At 40.4% G+C, this 23653-nt stretch overlaps 2 protein-coding genes across 2 annotated transcripts in view; one reads left to right on the forward strand and one right to left on the reverse strand.

The window, feature by feature from the left end:
• The window catches only part of ARHGAP28 (Rho GTPase activating protein 28), a 71246-nt gene extending 64945 nt beyond the window's left edge, over positions 1–6301 (forward strand). The window contains exons 11-15 of the mRNA XM_009697686.1: positions 257–454; positions 1159–1302; positions 3471–3625; positions 4277–4341; positions 6210–6301. Of these exons, the coding sequence (XP_009695988.1) occupies positions 257–454; positions 1159–1302; positions 3471–3625; positions 4277–4341; positions 6210–6301 (654 nt within the window). The remainder of the gene's footprint in view (positions 1–256; positions 455–1158; positions 1303–3470; positions 3626–4276; positions 4342–6209) is intronic.
• Positions 6302–11567: 5266 nt separating this feature from the next.
• Positions 11568–23653, reverse strand: part of LAMA1 (laminin, alpha 1) — a 67738-nt gene continuing 55652 nt past the window's right edge. The window contains 11 exon segments of the mRNA XM_009697687.1: positions 11568–11805; positions 13430–13652; positions 14745–14878; positions 15468–15621; positions 16650–16808; positions 18779–18968; positions 20038–20150; positions 21261–21423; positions 21920–22105; positions 22588–22739; positions 23445–23615. Of these exon segments, the coding sequence (XP_009695989.1) occupies positions 11645–11805; positions 13430–13652; positions 14745–14878; positions 15468–15621; positions 16650–16808; positions 18779–18968; positions 20038–20150; positions 21261–21423; positions 21920–22105; positions 22588–22739; positions 23445–23615 (1806 nt within the window). The 3' untranslated portion in view covers positions 11568–11644.

Consider the following 23653-nt stretch of genomic DNA (forward strand, 5'->3'; position numbering starts at 1 on the left):
TGCAACATCTGCATATCTTTCCTCTGCTACAGGACTCAGAGCCTTAGTGCAGACACTGTACTTGTTTTACAGATTTGGGATTATGCTCTAAGTGATAGATAAGCTATTAATATCTATTTTGATAACATTAACTATTCCTCTGTGATTGGCACAGGTGGTTGTGCCAGCAAATATGAGAGTAATCCAAATTAGAATGCAAAAACCCTGTATTTCAGCTCCAAGTGCAAATATAGCATAACAAGTGTTGTTTTTCCAGGCCTTTCTTCAGTTCCTGAAGAAGGTGGTTGCTAATGAAGGGAAGAATAAGATGAATTTGTGGAATGTTTCTATGATTGTTGCACCAAACCTCTTCATCTACAAAGGGAAGCGTGCAAACCAACAAGAAATGCAAGCAGCTGCCACCACAGCGCACATTGTGCGGCTTTTAATTCGGTACCAGGACATCCTGTGGACAGTGAGTAATGCTGGTTCCCCCTTCATGGCTCCGGTACAGAGAAGTGTTTTGCTATACGCAGCAGCTCTGTAGGAATCAGAGCAAACTGACTTTCTTAGAAGAAAGAGTTAGCTATTCTTTGGAAACTGGCTGGAGTCTTCCATATCTAGATTGAGATAGGGTGACAGATACCTCTGGGTGGAGATTTACCTCGCCCAAGACATCCATTTTAGCACAAATTGCCCTCTGGAGGTACCTATCCCACACCATTGTTTATACAGAAGAATGCATAGGAGAATTATTTCATCAAGGTATCTAGGTGAGATATCTAAACTTGAATGAGATGAAATGACTGTTTAAAGTCTAGTCCATAATAATATGGGCCGAAAGTGTGTACTACTTGCTGGACTTCCAAAGGTTGGCATGAAGATGACGACAGGCTCAGCTTGTTTCCTCATAACAGAAGGGGGGTATAACGGGCATTGCAAAGAGTACCTCCTAATAATGTTCCTGCTACTGCAAACATCACTAAAACGTTTCATATGGTATGAAAGACGATCTACAGTTTCACCAAAGGAATAATTGGGCTTTCTTAGAGGGAGCTACTTTCTGGGAATAAATAGAGCTTCTGCTGCCTAAAATTTGATGCCTTTCTAAAACCCCACCACCAATTTTATGGGGGAAAAAATTGTTGTACACTCTCAGCTCTGCTTTCCTCCCTTTAGGTCCCATCCTTCCTGATCTCCCAAGTGAGAAAAATGAATGAGGCAGCAATGAACAACAGCAAGAGGCAGCTGATGTTTGACAAAGGAGTGAGAAAACTTCTGAGGAGAAAGACCATGGAACGGGAGAGACCTGAAAGACCAGAGGTGTGATAAAAACATATCACTTTCAAGGGTAGCTTTAACCAGCCTCCCTCCTTTTTTATCTCATAAAAGCGTCTGGGGCAGGGGAGGAAATTTTGCCATACAAAATATGCTGATTTGGGAGCTGTCTTGAAAGATGTGCTTCCCAGTCCAACATCCTGATAAGGCAAAGCTTTGGGGATTGACTGAGAAAAGGTGAGGAAGGCAGAATGATTTATAGCAGCCCAAGCTATAAGCTGTTACAAACACATGCTGGTTTTGTACCTGTTTTATAAGAAAACGGTCATACGTGGACTATCCTTGACAGCAATGATCTGTAGATATTCAACAAACGCATGGATCTGCAGTTGAGTAGTAGGATGGTCCATATTAGGATTGATTGCACTTACCCCTGCCCTGGTCCAGGCCACCCGATACTCTCCTTACAAGCTTCAGTTCTACAGCTTTGTACAGACTTCCTACGCAGAGAGAAAATCCAGTTTGCCTGACCTAGACAGCAACACCGGGTCTAAATTTTAAGCCTCTAATGAAGTAGTTTGTGTTATTCCCTATGTAGTCAGAAGAGAGAGGTGGATACTTTTGAGGATTTCCACAGCTCCAGGTGCAGTTCAGACTTAGGAAAGTCTGATACAAAAATCTTCCTTTGGAGGTCTTAAAGCCACCAACTTTTGTCCACTGCTTAGATACGGACTTACCTGAGGTATGCTACTTCGGTAGACACCTAAAATTAACTTATGTATTAGGTGTAACATAATTCGGGCAACAAAGCATGTTGCGTACACATGCACAACATATACAGTCCCTATAGCAGTTTATATATGGTATTTCCAGGTAGTAACTACCTTTAATAACCTGGAGAGAAAGTCTTTAGAGTCTTCCATGGAGGTTTAAAAGAACGGAGATTGGTGAATTGTAAGAGGAATAATCAAGGAACTGGTCAAGGACTCTATATAGTTACTGAAGAATAGTGCTGAAGAACAAAAGAAAAGACAAATTAGGAGGGAGTGATCTTAAGAAATTACAAGAAATAGAGAATAGGGCATCTAATACAGATAACAGAGAAAATGCAGAAGGGAACATCTGGGAAAAAATAGAAAGAGAAATTACACGTATGAATTGTGAATCCATGCTAATTCAGCTTTCTAGAGAACTCATTTACCAGCACTGACAGAAATGTACTGTGGGGAGGAGACACCTTTGTGCTGCAGATGGAGGCAGAGAGGTTTGTTTAAAATGGCAGAGCAGATTACTGCGTGGCCAACTGTGTTCACCCTGGAACGAACACAGTGAGAGCTTCTGAGGAGTCAATTACTGCAGCCGCTGCGCCTTCCGGAGGACAAGTTCATTGATCGTAGTAATTGGCTTTCCATCGAATCAAAATGAGACTAGCCATGGCAGGTAGCTGAAACATGAAGGGTAAATTGGAGGCAAACTCTGTTTGGATAACTGAGTTGAATTTTGAGAGCACTTAACACAATCCCCGCGTCTCAGATGTTCTAAATTACACAGGGAGAGAGACTAGAGAGACTATTGTACTCTGCTCAGCATGGTATTAACTGGGTTAGAACTGGAATGCAAACCTTGCTAACTGATTTATCCACCATTAATCATGGAAGAGTGCATAAACTTCATAGATGATCGTTTGAACCCCACACAAGGTCAAATTTCAAATTAACAGAAACCATATGGTACTTTGATACTTTACTGTACATACGCTCCGATCTAGTTGAAGGTATAGGAAGTGGAAACAGAGAAATGGATCTTCATGGCTCAGAAGAATTTCATCTTTAAAAGGAAGAGCAGTTATTCTTAATAATTTTCATGTATTTTTACATAAGCAGTCGGTTCACTGACCAATGTTAGCAGAAATAACTTAAAAAGTCTCAGACAACAACTTGACTCAGTATTGCTGCAGTTAAAATTCGAGGGCTTTATGTTATTCTGCGTGCATTTATGCGATACTCACCAAGGAGTTCGTGTCTTTGTGTTGTATCTCATTGTACTGTATCTACAAATTTGCATTTGTATAACTGTACATGTGTTTTTTGAATAATCAAGTGAATCCAGGACAGTGGTTTTTGCAAGCAACCTCAAAAGAGCTGCAGAACTGCTTCTGAATGGAGCTGGAACAATATTTGCCTTAGACTTACTCTACTGAATATTGATTTTAGGGAGCTGTCACTTTTCCCCCATACCTGCAGTCTGACATACCCGAGGGGGTGATAAGAGTTTATGCTCCACTGCACTCAAAAGTCTCTATGGCAATTCAACTCAATAGCCAAACAAAAGCCAAAGACATCCTGGCTCGATTCCACTGTGAAAACAGGTGGGTAAAGCAGAACATTTTGTTTTTCCTGAACAACAATGTCAGAACCATTAATGAATAGACTGTTCCCTTTTTAAAGACTCATTGTATTGCAAGAACTGTTTTTCTAGCCTAAAATTGCTAATTTATGGTTACTTTTGTCAAAGAAATTTTAACCACTGATTTTATTCTTTATATTTTACTTAATAATTGGCTCCTATACAGAATCAATCTGCCCTCTGTTACGCCACTACTAAAACACACCTTTTATAGACTTGCCGCATAGAGAACCCAGAGGGATTGTCTTACATCTGCCCATAAAACATTAATGTTTTTATTTCTGTAAGGTCATAATTATTAACAGTTATGGGATATGGTAAATTGTATCTGAGAGTCTTTTCTGAAAGTCTTCTGATATTACCACGTAATTCCATTCTTTAGATAAACAATAAAAAATAAATAATACAATAGAAAGTTTGGTGAACTGTGACACAGTAATCTGCCTCCGTAGCAGATACAGTATTCTGCAGTGCTCCGTTTGGTACAAGTCCTTGCTTTTGATAAGTAAGCTCACAGGGGCAAAAATACCAATTTTTAACTTAATGTAGATGGTGGTTGATAAGGCAGTGGGTATACCAGAAAGACAAACTGAAGGTTTTTTTTCCATCCTAGCCACGGATCATCACAGAACATGAGAGGCCAGATCCAAAGTTTACATGAAATTGGAGGAAATATAGGTAGGTCTCACTTTTGAAAATTCAATTCGGAATGTCCTTAGCCTCCTAAAACCCCTCAGGGCAGGGCTGTTTTCACACCGCTGGGTCTCTCCTACCCTCCAGTCCATCTGCAGGGAAGGAGCCTGGCCCAAAAGCTGTTAAAAATCAATGTAACGATTCCTTCCAACTCCAGCACGACTGGAGAGACAACTCGCAGGAGACAGTGACCCGACGGCTGGATCTCAGCAGGACTCCTTAGTCTTGCCAAATTCATCAGACCACTCGCTTACCTCTCCCACTCTCATAACTGAGCATTTTTCCATGGTTCAGAGATCCTTAGTCTTCCTCTCGTGAGCACGTTCCGCCTCGCTGTCAAGCCTTTTCCCAAGACATATTTCTTCCTCGCTGTATTTAAGTGTTAACCTCCCTCAAATAAAAACCACAGAATTCAGAGTTCAGCCCCTGTCTGTATAGGTGTACTATACTCGTACTAATCCATGTGCTTTATTTAGATTGCAAATTCCTTGCAGCAGGGATTTTGTCTTCTTCCGTGTTTCATGCAGTGATATTTTTGTAATAACAACAGTGGTTTGCCACACAAGTTCCTGGCCTAAAGGTCAAAAACCAGATTTTAATTTGGTATTGCACAGTCCTGACTCTCTCCTCTCTCTATTCATTCTAAAATTCTGGATGGTCTGTTGGAATCTTTTGTCAACTGTCTGATTAGATTATTCCTTAATTCTTCTAGATTCAGCTCTAAACAGTTTCTATAAAGTTATTACAAAACATCACAGACTGGCTTCAGCAGCAGTCAAGAAGCAAAGTCTTTATTACTGAAGATACACAAAGCTAAAGTTGATTACTGATTTGTTTCGCCTGGCTAAACAGGATGACCAAGGATGCTAAAACAGGAGAAGATCCTAAAGGCCTTGAGAAAGTATTCCCACCATGCGCTTTCAAAAATCTGGACATTTAATTTGCATCTTCATTTAAAATTATTTTTATAGTCCTAGATCTTTCAGGGTATCTTAGTCCACTGATTATGCATTAACTCATTTATATTGCTTTCACTTGAATAAAATCATTATGACCTCAGTGGCCTTATAAGTAACTGTACAAAAATCTTCCCATAATCTTTTCTGACACAGCAATGTAACCTCACCGGTTAAATGGCTTCATCACCCAGTGTAAATGCAATATAGTCCAACAAATCGACTTAACTCAAGAGTTTATTGCCTTATTACTCAATTAAGAGGCACCAAATGTCTTTCTGCAACAAAGGCAGCAGGGACTCCCCAACCACCCAACACCTATTCCCAGTCACCACCTAACGAAACCCTCAAACAACCAGACTTCAGAGGACCTTTTTTTTTTTTTTTTTCCCTAAACCAGCAAACCAGCAACTTGATATAGTCCCTATATTTCTTTGCAAGGTCCTAGCTGGATAGGAACACATGGTTTACAGAGCTGTTTTTTCAGCATTTAAAAACAGTGTAGAAACAAAGTCACAGAGTTGTAATTCCAGCCCAGTAAATCCAAAGAAATAAAAAAATCATCCCGTGGCACTTACAGTAATAGTGCTGTTAATGCTTCTAAAGATACCGTAATACTTGTTCACCATTTGACTAAACGCCTTGTCCGTAACTCCGTGAATGCAGAGCATCCTGCCTGGAAGCGAAAGTGAATTCATGACTCTCGCTAGAGTAAAACCACTGCCAAGTTACCAAAGCCCCTGTCCCTACCCAGGCAAGATGTCAGCTGGACACACCAAACGGGGCTCGCTACGCGCAAGTCACAGACACATCCAAAGACGTTTTAACATAGCTCTGTCCCATTTACTAATGTGCTCAAAACTTCCTACCATTCATGGCTGTCCATTTCTGTTTCAGGCCAGCACTGTTTGGATCCGGATGCCTACATGTTAGATGTTTACCGTGCAAATCCTCAGGCAGAATGGGTGATAAAACCAAAAGCAAGCTGAAGCAGAAGGCTGCGGTGAACTGGACAAAAGCCAAATGGACAACGGTGATGCCTGTCATTTCAAGAAGCTCTTGCCAGAGACGAAACAAAATGGTAGCTACAGGACATCATTTCTTCCTACTGTACTATCCAACGGATGGTCACCACGTACTACTTTTGGTATAAGTATTATCACTCCAGCTTCTGGACCACCAGAAAATATCACATCAGTTATGCTTTCATATGGATTACGCTTGTGCCAGCTGGCCCAGGAGTTAGGGAGGACAGACCAAGGTACGGTGCACAGAAAACCACCTGTCACACATGGAGTTGGTTTCCTGACCTGGTGTTAGAACATGAATTTTTTTTAAAGAATCCAGTGGCATCCCAGGATGCGCGAAACACTACCGACCACAGCGATGTTCAAGAAGAGAAGGTATCTGTCAAGCCTAGAAGAGAGGAGCTCAACCTGCATCAGTGCCAAGACACAGCTGTGTGACAAAATCAAACCTTTCTGCTGAAAGTAAACCTGTACAGTGTGCGTTACCGCAATATTTATGTCTTTCAGTCACTCCTCACGAGTACCTGATGCTGGGGGAGGGAAGGAGGCAGGAGGAAGAACTGCTGTATAGACAGCTATACTGCTTTCTCTATGTACCACTGTGTATCTTACTACAAGTCTTCCAAAAGTGTCCATCTGGACCACGTTACTGTGTGCAATTGTAGCACCACAAACCACTTTCTCCCTCCCGCCCCCCACACAAGCTTTGCCAGGTGAGGAGGGGCACAGGCCCCAGCTCTATCTTTTACTCGATGCTCTCAGATTTAAGTCTGTGTAATACCATAATATATGTGTTGATGGTGCCACTTACAGCCACCACCTTTTTTGTTAAACATTATAGTTTCTTAATTTGTAACCTAATTCTTTTTCTTCTGTTTATTTTAGCTTTACTGTGTAAGCAACTTTTATACTAGTCAGCTGCGTTGAGGAGAGAGATCTTTGTCCAGATCCTGTATAACACAGCACAGAGAAGAACAAGAGCTTCCAGTGAGCAGAGGGATTCAATACTCTTATTTAACACTTACACATGAGGGTTTTACACATTAAAACCATAGCCAAACTAGGCCCAGTTGTGCTGGGGGTTTTACAAACACCTAGCAAATTGCAGCTCCTCTCACAGATGGCACACAGTCTGTGAAAACACCCAGGCTGACCAGAGAGCAGTGCGCTGCGACCGCATCGGGAATGCGGCGGAGCACACGTAACGTGGCACGTCTGGGTTGTAGCCCAGACTCACCCTCACAAGGGTGAGCACCGTCCTTCACCTCATCCCCTCGTTTTGGGCTATACTTTACAAAACTAAAGCATGTTTGTTGAGTAGGGAAATCCCAAGCCTCTGGAAAACAGCAAGTGTGTTCTTCATCTTTGTCTTATGCAAAAAAATGGGAACTAATGCCTTCAACTGCACCGCAATGTCTCTGTCGTTGGACAGCGATATTGCACAATGAATTCACCCACAGTCCGAGCCGTAGGGTTTGCTCCTGATCTGGACGCGCAGACGAGGCAGAACCTAGCCCTCTGTTTACCAGGCAGTAATGTAAAAGCGTCCTGAACCAAGTCCTCCAGGCGAACACAAAGTCGCCGTCCTGCAGAGCCAGCCCGTAACCTGTGATGCTCTGCAGAAGCTGCACATTCTAGAAACCCTACTTCTGGTTCAAAGTTAATCGTGTCCTCCAGTAGTTAACCTTCATTGGTAGCGTTCAGTGAAAGAAATCAACATTGAATCGGTAATTCTACCAGCAACAATAATGTCTGTGGAGGGCAGATCCCATCTTTCTTTCTTATCTTCCCAAGATAAAAAAAAATAAATTATAAAATTTAGCAACAGTATCCTTTCATTTTCTTTAAAACAGTGAAATTTTTAACTTTCCTTTTTGTTTTTTCTCTTAACACTAACGGGTGCATAGCTGCAGCCAGGAAAAGACTGGGACAGCTGTATTAGAAAATACACTGCTCATTTTGACAACTATTTATTTTAAGTATACAAGAGATAGCAGATCTGTGGTTTGTTCACAGGACTAAGCATAAATGTTTTGTCAAGTGCTTTGTTCCCAATTCCCTTTAGTTCCCTCTGTGGCAATGGATAACTCTTTCTACTATGCTGCCCTTTTCTTTTAGCTGTAAAACAGGACTAGCACTTACCTTATAAAGGTAACACGAGAATTAGTCGAGTTAAATTCTGCTCTCAGATGCAGCCAAACAATTCCCTGAGCAGATCAGGAGTTATAAACATCCATCTAGGAACGACAAACTCAGCAAAGGGATTTTATGTGGAAAGTGCTTTGAATACGAACAGCATCATATAAATGCTAAGCATCGTTGTATTTATAGCCAACGAAAGAGCTTTTATGACTGTACAGAAAGTCTAAACATTAACTAAAGAATCTGAAATGTCATAGCAAATGAGGTAACTTTCTCCTGCACTTTCAGACAAACACATTGACCTCTCCGTCTTGCCCACTCACTTCGCTCTGTTCTCAATGGCCGTGCAAGGGAAAGTACACCGCGCCCGTGGGTTCACACGGCAACTTGCTCAGCGTGTACTAACCCTGAAGTGAGGACTTGATCAAAATTGTTTCTGAAATAATCTCACTGCATTCCATGAAGACTTTCACCTTTTACGTCTTTGCAACTTAGCAAAGCCAAAGCTGATGTAATGAAATCCATCCTGTGAATGCTTGTTCCATACTAAAATTGCCCGTAACTTTGTAAGACATACGTATTAGCAGCTGAGCTAGGTTCTACGCACAGTGCCATTACCGCATGGCCAAATACTTCTTGTCTCTGAAACAGAATGGCAAAATTCTTTTTTGATCCAAATGGACCTAGTGACCCACGTGTACTGGGGTTAATACTGTTACACGTTAAGTTGTTTTGTGTTGTTCTGGTACCCTACCTTGATTTAACAAGTAGCAGAAAAACTGAACAATCTCTATGACATTTTTGAATATGAGGTCTCAAAATATTTCAAAATGCTGGTGGAGGCACCAGGACTTTTGTTCCTCTTAACAGCAGTTGAAGTCAAAACCAAGTTATGATAAGCAACATATGTGGAAAGCTATTAATAAGAAAGCAGTAGTAAGCAGGGAGAAACTTATTCAGCAAACTCCAAAGATGTCTCAAGCATTTATGTACTCCGTGGTTCTACGAAGACAGTAATTTGCATAGCGACACAGAGGGAGAGCGTATTGCAAGCAGTAGGCATTGGGAAGAGACTGGAACGCTCTAACCTGTTTATGCAGCTAATGTCATTAGCATGTGTGCGCGCGTGTGTGTGTGCAAATGCGTCTGTATAATCTTAACTACCTCACTCTGCATTTTCCAGGAAAAATATTTTGGTGGTTTAGAGGTTTACTATGCCAAAATTTTCTATTATTAATTTCACCTCTCCACTAGTCTTTTACATTGATAAAAGATTTCTCCTTCTAAGGGGCAAGATTTGGAAATGACAAAAAAATATGTATTAAAAGACATATTTCAGGATGAAATTTTATTCAAACCATGTTGCCTCAATTACCATTTGTAATGTGAACCTTATGAGATCAGATCTTGGGGTTAATAGACAACAAATACAAACACACTGTGTTTCAGTTTTCATTCTTCAATGGCTTTCCATTAACGCCTGTCTTCTCTGGAAAATAATACAATGCCACTAATCAAAGCAAAATGTTTGTATGTACGTTTCCCTTACAATCCTCTTTATGTTACATGTTTTGTTGAAGCCCACACGTAAGTGTATTTGTACAACAGAATGTGTCCACTGTATTGTATCTGTGTCAAAAATAAAAACAATACCAACAAAGCAAGCTCTTCAGATCTAAACGTGGTTTTCAGTTAGAAGCAGGTGACAGAAATTGCCTAAAGCAGTGGTTTATCTGTCTGAAAAGCACCTCCGTTGCTACAGCCCCTGAACAGCTACACAAAGGACCACATTCTGCCATCCTTGCTCAAGTGGAGCAGCTCTTCGCTCCAGGAACTCTTCTCTTGGACTGCCTCCATGCAAGGTACGAAATGACACTGCTTGGAATCCTGCCTCATTGAAATCAATGACAGACTGCTTTGAAGTTTCATTTCAGCCAGCATTTTTTAAACTAGTATGAAACACATACAGCAAACCCGACTTTAGAACAAACTGTAAAAATGTATAGTAAAAGCCAAACAAAATTGTAAGGAGCAAGCAAAAATACTGCTAGTTCAAAGAGAAGAAAGGAGATGGAAGTGAATCGTAAAAAACTATGTTTATTATAGATGCATCTTCAAGTACAAGACGCGTTTGTCACTGCTCAAGGATCCGGCCAGCTGATGAGTGGCTGTCCTTCCTTGAGTCAGGCTGAGCGCGTGTCCCCCAAACCTGGCTCAAGCACAACTACTGGAAGACTCATTTTAGGCAGAGGCAGGCACAGTAGGAAAAGGTAAAGACAGAACTGCTGACTGGCCTGCGAATTTGGCATCACAGAGCACCAAATGTGCTTCCCCATGTCCTGTAAGAAAAACTCTTTTCCCAAGAAAGATGCCTTAGTTCTCACTGCCAAAATACATAGTTGTTCCCAAGCCAGACCCAAATCGTTTCTTCACCAACACAGCATTTCATATGCGTCTCTGAGCTGCAGAATTGCTGCTTGTCCTGCAGCTGATTACATGAAAGCATAAAGAGGAACATAATCCTCCTAGATAATGTGGCTATAATGGAGGTCAGAAGCACTGGACGTTAAGGCAGAAGGAAAAGGGATTGGAGCTACCACATAACAGACAAATAAGAAAATTCTGTTCATTAGACTCTGAATCCGAGACCTTCAAAATTACGCCTTCGGTCTCCTGCTCCCTCTGCTGGGCTACATCCACTTCTGCTTTTCACTTCTGAGCCGCCCGGCTCTTTTTCTTCTATCCGAAATGTTTGGACAACTGAACTACACAAAATAATGCACAATTTATTGTAGCTTTATTATGTGGTCCAAAATTATTACCTTTTTATAAAACGACCAACACACAATAAAATGAAATACTGTCAAGTAACCGAAAGAAAACATACTGTAAACACCGATTAATAAAAATTCCCCAAAGAGAAAAACCCAATTAATGCCATTAACATTGTAGTAGAGGTATTTGTTGTTTAAAACTGTTCAGTTAAAATGCAGACATAGAGCTTCTGACTAAAAAAAAAAAATAAAAGTGACCTGAGTTGGAAAATAACCAGAAAATTGAAGAGAAGCAAGCTCTCACCAATTCTTCTTTTCATTACAAAATGAGAATGAAAAATAACAGATGAACAAAAACCCGCTCAGTTCAGACAGGCTTTGCTGCAGCTCAGCGCTCAGCCCCAGGGCAGGAATGAGGAAAGACTCCACGCAGGTCAAAAGCTCTGCTGAAGTCAAACAATTCTGCCTGTTGGCCCTTGGTCAACACGAGGTTCCTCAAACAGCCATGGAATGAGCTCTTGCTCGTGAGGCAGTTTTGCTTCACATCAGCTGAAAAAGAAAGGTGAAATATGTAGAATCTATTTCCAGTGAACTGAAACAATACAGGGATCCAGGTTATTATTCAGCTGCTTCTCCTCCCTCCCAAACAAGAGATAAACCCAACACTGGAGGAGCACCAAGTTCTGTTCATGTTTGGATGATCTGGGACATCCCACATGGACAGTCACTGCTGCCTTCAAGTGTAAGCCACGCACTGGGACAGCTTGTGCTGAGTTAGCAGAAATAATTTGTTCCAGGGGACAATGGGAAACAAGAGAGGGGAAAAGAGAGGAGAAAGCCACTCTACATAGGTGTCTTCTGACTTCAAATTGAATCTGGCAGAATATGAAGCAACAGCCAAGCTGAACAGATTCATGAACTCCGTTGACAAACCAAAACATGAGGTTTGTAGAGAGTCCAGCTCTATTTTTATGTACCACCTGTGAAACAATTCATTCCACTTCTGCAGTATTCAGCTAGACTGAAGAATTTCTCTCTTCTCTATGAACCCTAATCTTTACAGATGGAGCACGGAAAGAACAATTAGTATCACGTTAACCTATTTAAAAAAGTTCACAAGATGTTGATAAGACCAAACATTAATCAAGATCTGGTTAATTAGCATTAATTCCTTTTTCGTAAAGCACCAAAACCTTGTCCAACAGCAGGCTCTGTAACATTTCAAGCTATTATCCCTAAAGCTTTCCAAATACTTAAAAGCTGAGGTTGCCCTTCAGACCTCATCACTCTGTTTTCATGCAAATGGAAATATCTAAACTGATAAACTGTAACAGCTGGTTCAGAGAAAAACTGATATGGGCATTTTATGCTATGTTTAAAAGCATAAGATATTCAAAACCACACAAAGCCTACTTGCTCTCAGTACTGATGCGTTCATTAAAAACTATGCCTGCAAAAAGGCCAACCTCATAGTGTTCAAAATTCAATCCTCTTACTGAATACATTGCCTTGGCTCAACTTATCAACTAATGAGTTGCACAACTTATTCGAAAAGTAATTTAATTATATATTTTTTGTGCTACTATCTTTTACTATTACCATCGTAGCATGACTGACAGACTTCAGAAGGAAATTTGCACAGAGCAAGGGAAATACATGTTCATCTGCAGCAGCTTGACTTCTGCCTGCACAGCCCCTGACACGAAACATCAGCAAAAATAAAGCGGAGAAGAGCACTATGGAAACCTTAGACGAACGTGAAGGAAAGCCTTAATATGAATTTGACTGCAAGAGAACCACACCTCACCACGCACAGGCAGGGATGTTGTGACGTCTGAGAGAGACTGAAAGACAAACCATGTGGAGGAAATCCTTCTCAGAAACTAAGGAGCAGGTTTGTGTAGGAAAGTGATAGGAGTTCAGTTCATCTTGCCAACACACTCAACAGCTAAATGCAGTCCTCCACATAGACAATATACACAAATATTAATACGCTGCGATCTCAGAGACAATGTGGAAAATGACAACCATGATTTATAACTCAGTCATGAAATTCATGAATCAGAGGGAGAAGTGGAGGGAGTGAGGGAGCGAGCACATGTGTTGAGTCATTCTTATGAGAGAGAGTGAGAGCAGGAGGGAGAGAAGGGAAGAGAAATATTATTGTACCTACCAGGATAGCCTCCAACATAAATGGGATTGTTCGTATCTGCAGAGGTTGACTGGATGTAGGGATTATCAGTTTGAACCAAATTCCCATCAATTATCAGCGAAATGCGATGTTTGCTTTTGTTTGCTTGAAGCTTATGCCATTTTCCATCACATAAACTATTTGTGCCTCTTGGTTCATACGTAGCTGTTATTCTGCCAGCTCCATTGTTGACATGGAATAAAATCTGTATAAACAGCCAGATGTCAATAAAGATATAAAGTTAGAAAACATGAACTAATTTGCCTAGATAAAAGCACAATCATCCTGGTGCAGAGATTTCTGTTTTAATAAATGTCTGGTAATTACGTAAAGTTAGTGTTTACTTTGATGGATAAAGTGTGTCCTTATTGAAGTATCTTTAAAATCTAAAAGACTTGGGTCTATCCACGCAATGGTCCATTGGGTTAGCTTGGCATACTTCACTTGGGATTTCAATGTTTCTTACAAATACAAATCAAGTAATTTTCTCACAGAAGCCGAGACTTTAGATCTGAAAGAAGATCCATCATATCTAACTGAAGAGAAAGAGAATGGACTGAAAGCACTTGTCATTGCCAACACATGTATTGATTTATTTAATGTATTTATTTTTCAAAGCAGCAGACATTTCCTCAACTCTGTGGTGAGGATTAATATGTAAATATTAACTGAGAAAGTATGTCCCACAGAAACACTGATATTTAACACTGTCTCTAGCTAGGAAGTTTTGAATAAAAAATGAGCTATTTCTGAGAAAAGGAAATACTTAAAGAGCAATCAAGTATACATTTTTTATGCAGGAGATGAGTGGAGAAGTATGTATTGATTGTTAAAAGGTTTATGGAGCATAATGGCCAGTAGAAGTAGAGAGCGAGTTAATTGCTCATGAATACTGAAGAAAGGATTACAAGACAGCGTGCTTTGTCCATGCAATATGTTTATCAAGGACAAGTGTAGCTCTATAGCAGAAAGAGTATTAAGCTACAAGATACATATATTTGGCCTAATGTACAAGGTGCATAGTACAGGAGGTCACAGTGGCTGCAGACTAACATAAATTACACTAATTAAAAAGGCAAAAAGTTCCAGTTACTTCAGCTAATCTCACATTTTATCATGGGATGATGATGAGAAACCTTGAAACTGAAAGTCTGCCCCAGACCAGTTCTGTGGGGATTCAGTTCAGACATTTTGCCTCCACCACATTTCATTGGTGTCTGTCTAGTGCTACCCAACAGTTCGGCCTCTGTTTTAAGCAAGCCTTGTGAAACGAGTGTGCCAGCCCAGGGCAGCCTACCTTGCCATTTACAATCTCCAGTCCAACAGCATCAACCTTAGCACTGCTGACACCGAGGAGAACGCCATGCACCGCTGTCGTACGAAACTCCAGTGTGATGTTCACATCAGACCGCACTTTGTAACCTTCTCTGACTGAAAAGAAGTTATAAGCTTCTAACAGAAGGCTTGTAACCCACAGTACAAAGTAGAATACATATATTGTCATTAAAAGCTTGTTAATTACTCTGCTGGGATACAACTTTGTGGAACCTTTGGAAAGTAAGTTTTCCAAAGTCATAATTCAGATTTTATACTGGAGAAGATAAATTCCCAAATAAGTTTTCTTTCATTGATTTAATACATTCTATCTCATTTGTAAGAAACAGCAAAGAGCACAAATATAATCTTTCGCTTTACTTCACAAGTCCCCTACAACTTTTGTCTCCACACCCTTTAACAGACCACAACTTAACATCATGAACATGGATATTATTAGCTGAAGAAAGAGGTAGTTCATTTCTTTCCCACTGCTAGAATCATTAGCTCTTTCATTTGCGGAAGACAACCCTTTGCAGAAATAACCACTTTTGGACGTATAAAGAGACTCAGAAATACATATGCAGGGCATGTAGTCTTTGTGTAAGGAGTCAATTAATCACACACGGTTCCAGCAAGACCTAAAAGAGTACATTTTCATTAACATTAATTCAGTAAGGTATTGCTTTCATTTAATGACACTTACCAAGAGCAGCAAAGCCACTCCCATCAAAGAAAGTACCGTCCTGCACTTTTACATAGCATTTATTCACAGCAAAGATGGAGACAGGGCTTTCGTTGTCCAGTTGTTTGCTGTTAATCGTCATGCTACCAATGCAGGCAGGAATACTGTGAGTCACCTAAGCGTATTGAAATATAAGAGTTAATGTGCAATACAAACTGCCGCAACGCTCTCTTGCCGATTCACCTGATGTTACTGTAAATAAAAAATTCTCTGAACAAAACAAAGTAGGATCTAAAATATTTACATAATTACATTTCTATTTTGACATATACATATATAAGGTTACAAACGTACATAATGTCTTAGAGTCAAAATAAATATTGTTTAGAAACATAGTATACACTCTCTATAACATACAGAAAGAATTGTATTTGCTTGAATGTAAGCAGGGATATGCCCAACAGTTAAAAGACATTCCAAACATGCTTCAGCAAATTAACAAGTAAATCAAGATTTTTTTTGTATGATGTTTTGCAAGTATAGGTCAGAGTTCTACCTAGCAAAAGGATTCCTTAGAATTTCTCTCACTATTACTATTTTCAGCAATTGCAGATTCAAAGTATTAAAATATTTGTCAGCCTCATTATCCAATTAAAAAGCATGGGTGAGGAAAGTATGCCCAGGAATTCAGAAACATTCTTATCGTCACTGGAATACTCCCTGAGATAATGGGCTGCACAAGGAGGAAGGCGACAAAACCTACCCTCTAAAAGCACGTCTAAAAAGTATGTTTTAATCTCAGACAGCTAAACCCAGCCTTCAGAGATATTTAAGGCACCCAAATTCCTATCTGAATGCAATAGGACTTCAGTACCAAAATAGCTGAGATTCTAGTTCACATTTTTATGTTGTACTATGAAATATAGGAATTTATATTCTTTATCCATTTTTAACAGAGAGATTGATAGAAGAAAAAAACTATTAAGGGCTATTACTAAAACACAAGCATATATGCTCTAGCTGGAGTCGCTAAGCCATGGAAAGCTAGAAAGATTTATCTGGTAAAGGGTCATTACTTTCTCTGTTGTTTCTTTCCCTTTTTTGCCTCTCAAACAGGATACTGAATTAAATGGGTTTGATGCAGTATACTCATTCTAGTATTGCAAAGTGTCAGAGAAGCCCCAGCACCCCAAACCTCCTTACATTCCCAAGATTCTTTGGCACATAGTCCAGAGGGAGTCCTCCCACGTAGAGCTTCCCCTCCACATCCAAAGTGCTACCATCTCCCAGCGCACTGACCGATACCAATTCCTGTCCGTCCACAATGATTATACCTTTTCTTTTAACATATTCTGTCTTTATCTGGAAAAAAAGAGAGCATGCAAACCTGAATCGGTAAGCTGAATAAGTTACTGAGTCATCATTTGCTGTGGAAGCAAGACAATTTTTCAGTGGTTAGATTGCTTTGACATACAGTACTGAGGCATCCTCTTGAAATTTATTGTGAGGCTGAGGTCATTTCAGAAAGCAACTGAGCAGCTGAGCTGCTTTCTTGCCTCCCCAAGGGCTCACGATGATTGCATGTTGTCCTGCATAAGTTTTTCAGCATCTTAGCAATCATTATTTAAAACCACTAGTTTATTGCCTCAGGATATGAGTGCATCACTGAGTTTGAAGAGAGGAGAACTGGTCTTCTGCAATTATCGTGCTGCCCACCAGCTGAGCCATCTCAGCTCTCTGCAGTCCACTCTCCTACGCTGTAATTTGTGATGGGCAGTGCTGAATTTGCTATGACCAAAAAGATTTCCAGTTCTGTCCATCTTGTTTATTCACGCCCCATGCCTTCCGTGCACTAAAGCAACTACTCACCTGCAGATGAAGGACTTTATTTGAAGTCAGCTAGCGATTTATTCTTCCCTGGTTACTTTCAGTCCCACTCAGAATCCTGACCAGGTTCAACATGAGGTTTCACAAACATTTGGGTTGGTAAGGGGACAGAATGGTACAGCAGGGTGATATGGACAGATGGCAGAGAATGGAAAGAAGTGTTGCCTTTGGCAGCAATGCATGTTAGCTTAAATTGATTGCAGAGCTACTGCAATAATCACCCCCAGCTGTGAAGTATAGTGACTCAGCCTTAGTCTCCAAAAAAAAAAAAAAAGGTTCAAGCTCCTGTTTTTATGTCCTGGGTAGTAAAGGTAGGTCAGCTCTCACATGGAATCTCTTAAAAAGTGGATAGTGTGAGTATGAGTTTTACATGAGCATATTTAATTTTAAACATGCAGCTGTAAATCCTGGAGTGTTCTTCCTTTCAGGGTAGGCAACAGAGCTTAACCGTGATATCTCTCTCTGACAGAAGTTCCCATTTGCTTTATGTTAGTTTTTGCTGGTTTTTCTTCCGCTGATTGTATATGAAAAGCAAAAATAACACTCTGCTGATCCCCGAGGCACCTAGGAGAGGTGGCAGCTTTGTGTCATCAATCACTTTGTCCCACAGAAGCCACTTCCTACAGTTAAGGCTTCACGTATGGACAAGGGAAGGGAAGCTTAGCAGGATGAATATTGTCATCCTCATCTGCCTTAAGGAAAAGTAATGTGGTCAGAGTTGCTTTTAAAACCTACATAGATGACAGTCATTTCTCATGAAGAAAGCCAGAGCCTGCAGCAGGTCGTTGCTCAGAGAAACTGGGCCAACAAAGGCTGACATAGAGTCTTTGTACAGAAGCCCCTGAATGCTATGTGACACCCGAAAGCTCTAGCCATAATTTCTCCTCAAACTCTCCTTATGCCAAGACCTCCCCCTCCACTCATTCCAAATGTCTACCTTTCTCATGTTGCGTCAACCAAAGAGAGGAAAGAGGGTGCTTCCCTGTTAGCACTAGCTGCTATGTCATGGCTCAGGTAATCAAGCGATAAGTGGGAGATGAGAAACTGTGCACTCACAAATCTCTCTCACCCCGTCACACGCTTAGTTGCAGGCCTTTGGTGACATAGTGCATGGAAAGCTCTCTGTGGAAAAATCAAGAGTTTCTAGACCCCACCGTTGGATTCTTCCCTGGTGAAGATGACCATTATCACATAGTTGGTGAACTACTTTATTTCTAAATAATCTGAGATACTTGACAGCAGTTGGATGCTTGAACTGATGCATAATTAATGAGAATTTTAAAAGGAAATAATTATACTCAAAGATAAGTTATCTGAATGGTTTCATGACTAGGTTAAAACCTGTTTGCCTTTGTAACATGGAAAGCACACAGGAAAGGCAGGGAAAAACCACCACAGTAACTCTAGGGAAGAGAAAATGGAGTACAAGATTAGTGACTACCTACCGTATGCCATTTTCCATCACTGATAAGAGCAGGGTGAAAAGCTACTGCTTTTCCTTTGCCTAGATCAAATGAGAAATAGAGCTGTCCCCCATGAAGCTGCAGGGCTGCAAAATCAACCTGGTTCTGGTGAGCCATGTAGTAAATCAGGCCACTGGAGGCGAAGGTTCTGAGATTCAGCTGGACAGAAAGTCTAGACAATAAAAGTTCCATGTTACTGAAAGATATTTCTTCTGCAATGACAAAAAGCTTTTCCAGAGGCAGAGAACAGCCTCAACCAATTTATTATTATGAAAGGAAATTTATTATTACAAAGGCCAGAAAAGTAGAATTTACATTGATTCTAAGAAAGCATGACCTATAATGTATTTCATAATAGAAATCAGCGCTGTACCTGTCAGAGACAGAAAAAGTGCTGGTCACAGAGTGAGCTGGGCTTTAAGAGGGAAAGGCTCAGCTGTTTGTGACTGCAGGCTTGCCTACAGCCCCAAGAAAGGAAGGAATTCCAGGATCATGTGATGGCATCCATTACTATTAGGCAGGCTTGCTGGGATATAATGGGCAGACTGAGAACAGAGGGAGGCTTAAAAGGTAGGGGAGCTGATTGAGCCCATTTATTATGGAGACGCTAGGTTCAGACTACACATTATCAATCCTCTGCAATGTCCTTATGTTCAGTAGTTACAACAGCAGAGGCTTCTGAGTTGAAAGAAGCATACGCAAGTGGCTTGCAGACTGTGGTTTGGGGACCTTGTTGGGAGCCTCTCAAACAAATAAGAGTGGCAGAGAGGCTATCACATGTTAAGTCTCAACAGAATGATTCTTCTCAGTAGTCTTAGCTCCTTCAGTGACCTGAGGAGTGAAGCAGACATGTAAAGGTGCAATTGCAGAAAATTCAGAGGAGAGGGCAAGATGTTGTCTGCACCAGTCAAAGGAGAAGGGACCAGCTGAGCTCTGTTTGTGGAAAACAGAAATCAAAATACTTACACAGAAGGTACAACGGGGCTCTTAACTCTGAGAGGGGAAAAAAATGCAGAACTCTGGCCAGAAGTTAAAACTCAAGACCACAAACGTGGGCAAGATACATTAATTACATTGCAGTGGTCGTGATACCTTGTTCCATGAGGACCCCACAGAAAACTGAAGCGATGGCCATTTTCAAAGCTGGAAATGCAGTGATCATTCATGAAAACCATCACTGTGCTTCTTGTAGCTCAATACAAGATAACACTGCGTGCATGTGTGATTCAGGATATACTCACTTCTTCCTGACAGCAGACTGATTGAAGAGCAGTGTCAAGTGGCTGCCTTTGGCAAGTCCAAACTGATGGGCACCTTGAACATGATCAGGTACCTCATCTTTTGCACAAACTACCTGTTAATGAAAGGACTTTATTAAGAATAGTGTCAGGTGCTGACCAGCAAGTGCTGAATGGCAATGTGCCTATGCAGAACTTTGTAAGGAGCAAAACTGAGCCACACAACCACAAAGTATACAGCAACATCAATTAGCTAAACTCCCAATCCTTCTGAGCTACCTTTAGGCTCAGAAACAACTAGTTCTAATGATTAAGCTACATCTCATGGACAGCACTGGTCTTTTCTACTGAGAAATGTTTGTAGTTTGAGAAGTATTCACCATTTGTCTTAATTGATAGCCCTTTTGATAACAAATGCTGGAAAACAGAGTATAACTTCAGTCTGAAAATCTTATGGACTTGGTAGAAATATTTTCCCATTTAGTAAGGATGCACATTTTTGTTATGATTTGGGGGATGGAGAGAGGAGTAACAGAGTAAGAGCCAAAGCTATACTTCAACTCTAAGAAGGACAGCTTATCTCTTTTTATAGCCAGAGTTGTATGAAATGTATAAAATCCTGCTTTGTGTTGCCACAGAAAAATGATTTCAGGATGCTTTGGAAACACTTCATTATAAAGATGTGCATCTGCAGAAGGAGAGAAGTAATGCTGCCTTCTCCCTTGGGAACAGGGGATGCATGAGAGGAAACAGGTGCCATGCAAACTGCATTCGGGCGCTGTGTGTCTCTGGAATGGTTTGTGCTTCCTCTTTCACATGGAGCAGAGACTGCATGTGTGTGCCCAGGAAAACGTGAATACTGAATTGCACAGCTAATGCAAATCTCAGCACAGAGCCACTTTGGCAGGAGCACACTAAAGATAATAGTTACTGTCAAGTCCTTCTGCTGGGGAATTATCATTCCACTTTTTCCTTTTTTAGTGTTGCTGCCTGAACAACGATAAACCTAACTACATTTCCCTTCCAAAAGGCCAACAGGCTGCACAAAGGTTTGTATCACAGTTTTTCTATAAGAAATAATAATTTCAAATCCACATTCATTGAACCATGCTATACCACAGAAGCAGCAAATATACACAGTCCATACTTTGAAAATTCTCCACAAAGCTAAAATGCATCTTGCTTCTTTCCTAGAAGAGGCAATAGAGCTTTGCTGTAACACATACTTTTTTTGTATCTGTAAGAGGCCTCAGGGGAACTGGTAAAGCCTGAAGTTCAGGGTGAATCCCAATGCCTTCTGGCTGTATGGCTGGTTTAGGCTTCTCTGACAAAAAGCAGCTGTCCATATCCACGTGTTCATACTTCATGGAAGTGGTGAAATACAAAAGCCTGTTTTTTGAAAAAAAACAAACAAAACCAAAAAAAACCAAAGTGTATTTTAAGAGGTGAAATCCCAAATCCTTATATTTCCGAAGCACAAAGAGACTATTTTACAGGGTCTTTCACTAGTAACAGGAAAAAGGGAAAGACGTGGCATGCTGGGACAAAAGATTGAGAAGTGGCAAATAATCTGTCCATAGAACAATATTAATAGGCAATATTCTTGGAAAACTATTCTGTCTGTGAATGCAGATAAAACTATGGTAGAGAAAGCTGCATTTTGCGCAGCATCTCTATACTCATTAAAGACATTTTTAATGCTATTTGGAAGTGTAGCTTGTAATATCCATATTCTGCCTGTTATAACACCCAGATCATCAGTATCATGCTTGTCGTATGTTAAAAACCAGGCAAAATGGACAATGTCATTAAGGAAGTTACAAACTACAATTAATAATTACTATAGACAGTTTTAGAAAACAGGGCAGTTACCCCTCTGACTTACTCCTTGTTAAAAATAAGGTTGCTGATACAGCCATGAAAGGAGCCAGCCATTTTTAGCCCTAAAATGCCCTCTCCTGCTGGAATGCCACCAGCATAGAAGTTGGAAATATTCATGGGGCTCATTTCTGCTGATGAACCAAGCCTCAATTCTGCAGGGTTACTTTCATCCACCTGTACAGTTATGATCCTGAAAAAGACAAAGTAGGGAAAACATTCAACAAGGCCCTTAGACATTCATTTTCAAATGAAAAGCATTCCTTTCAGCCTCAAAAATGTCTTAAGAAATAAAGATTCCATCACTTTGATAATCCTTTCAATGTCTTAGAACTAGAAGACCTTCTTCAGCTAATTTTTAAACATGTAGAGTTCTGTCAAATATTTTTCCAAATTATTCTGATGGCTGTTTTTTTTTCTAATATTATTTAGTATACTTTACTCAAGTGGCCCAAGCTGTCCAGAGATTTTGAGAGCTTTTAACTGCAACTTCAGAGGCTGTATGCTGTATACAATTACCATGTAAATCAGAACACCTCCACATTAACAGCAGAAAAAACACAGTCCTGATTGCTTCACCTAATGAGCTAGCAAAAGCAGTTCCTCAGAGCGTGCAGTGAGCTGACAACAACACACAGTAATTAAACAGGTAGTACAGTTTGCAGCCACACGTACCTCTTATTCCGGATTAGGATGACAGAGTGTTCTTGTCCATCACTGTACGTTCCATTAGCAGACTGAAGAATTACTTTTCTAGTAGTTCCTCTATCTCCAGCATTAACATGCACTGCAAGATGACCATCAGTCAGCATGATGGAAAAGAAGGGCTGTGGATTTAATCAGAAGATTAATTTTTAACTATAATTCAATTCCTCGTCATTCATTTAGTGTTTAAGCAGAACATACTTTGGAAAAATTTATATCCAACTTTGTTGTAAACAAACTTTTTAATGAAACTCAGACTAGTAGACATGTATTGGTACCTCTCAGAGTGCAGCGTCTTCCAACAGAAAACATGAAAGCTGGAAGTTTCTTTGGTCATCATAAAAATTCATGTTAAAATGCAGGAGTTTTTTTATACCACCACCACCCCACTCCTGTCCTTTAGAGGAAGGAAATAATGAGGGGCAGGTGTTCTGACTAAGACTTTGTCCTTGGACTCCAGGAGCTCCAAAACAGTCCACCAGATAAGAGACAGCTGTTCATCTCAAATCCTTCAATAACTACTTCTGACTAACAGAAGTGGAAAGTAATACACTGCGTGCATTTCATGTGCAGTTTTCCTCCTTGTTGCAAGGGCGTTCTGGGTCCTAGTAACGGTAATAGGTCTCTGCTAACTGATCCTTCACCTCTTCTCTACTACAATGAATATCCTCTGTTCCCCACCTAGCCCCTGTATTTGGGCCTTCCTAAGCGGAATTATTTTTTCTCATTCTTTGCAAGTTACAGTCATAAAAACCTGACTTGATATTACAAAATGAAAATGGCAAAAGCAAAACCAAAACCAAAATGTCTTTGTTTTTAGTACTTGCCAAATGTGCTTGTCTACGTCGTCGCTTTTCCAGTCCCCTGCTGAGTCCAGCAAGGATGATACCGCTGCTGTTCTTTGTGGCAAAAGTTGCCATCAGTTCTGATTCTGGGCTTAAGGACTTCGGTGCCAACTCAATATATCCATTGTTCAAGATGTTCACATTACGAATAGGCTATTTTAAGAGGAAGAGAAATAATTACTGACTTTTTC

The sequence above is a fragment of the Cariama cristata genome, unplaced genomic scaffold (genome assembly GCF_000690535.1).
Source record: "Cariama cristata isolate BGI_N322 unplaced genomic scaffold, ASM69053v1 scaffold1463, whole genome shotgun sequence".
NCBI lineage: Eukaryota > Metazoa > Chordata > Aves > Cariamiformes > Cariamidae > Cariama > Cariama cristata.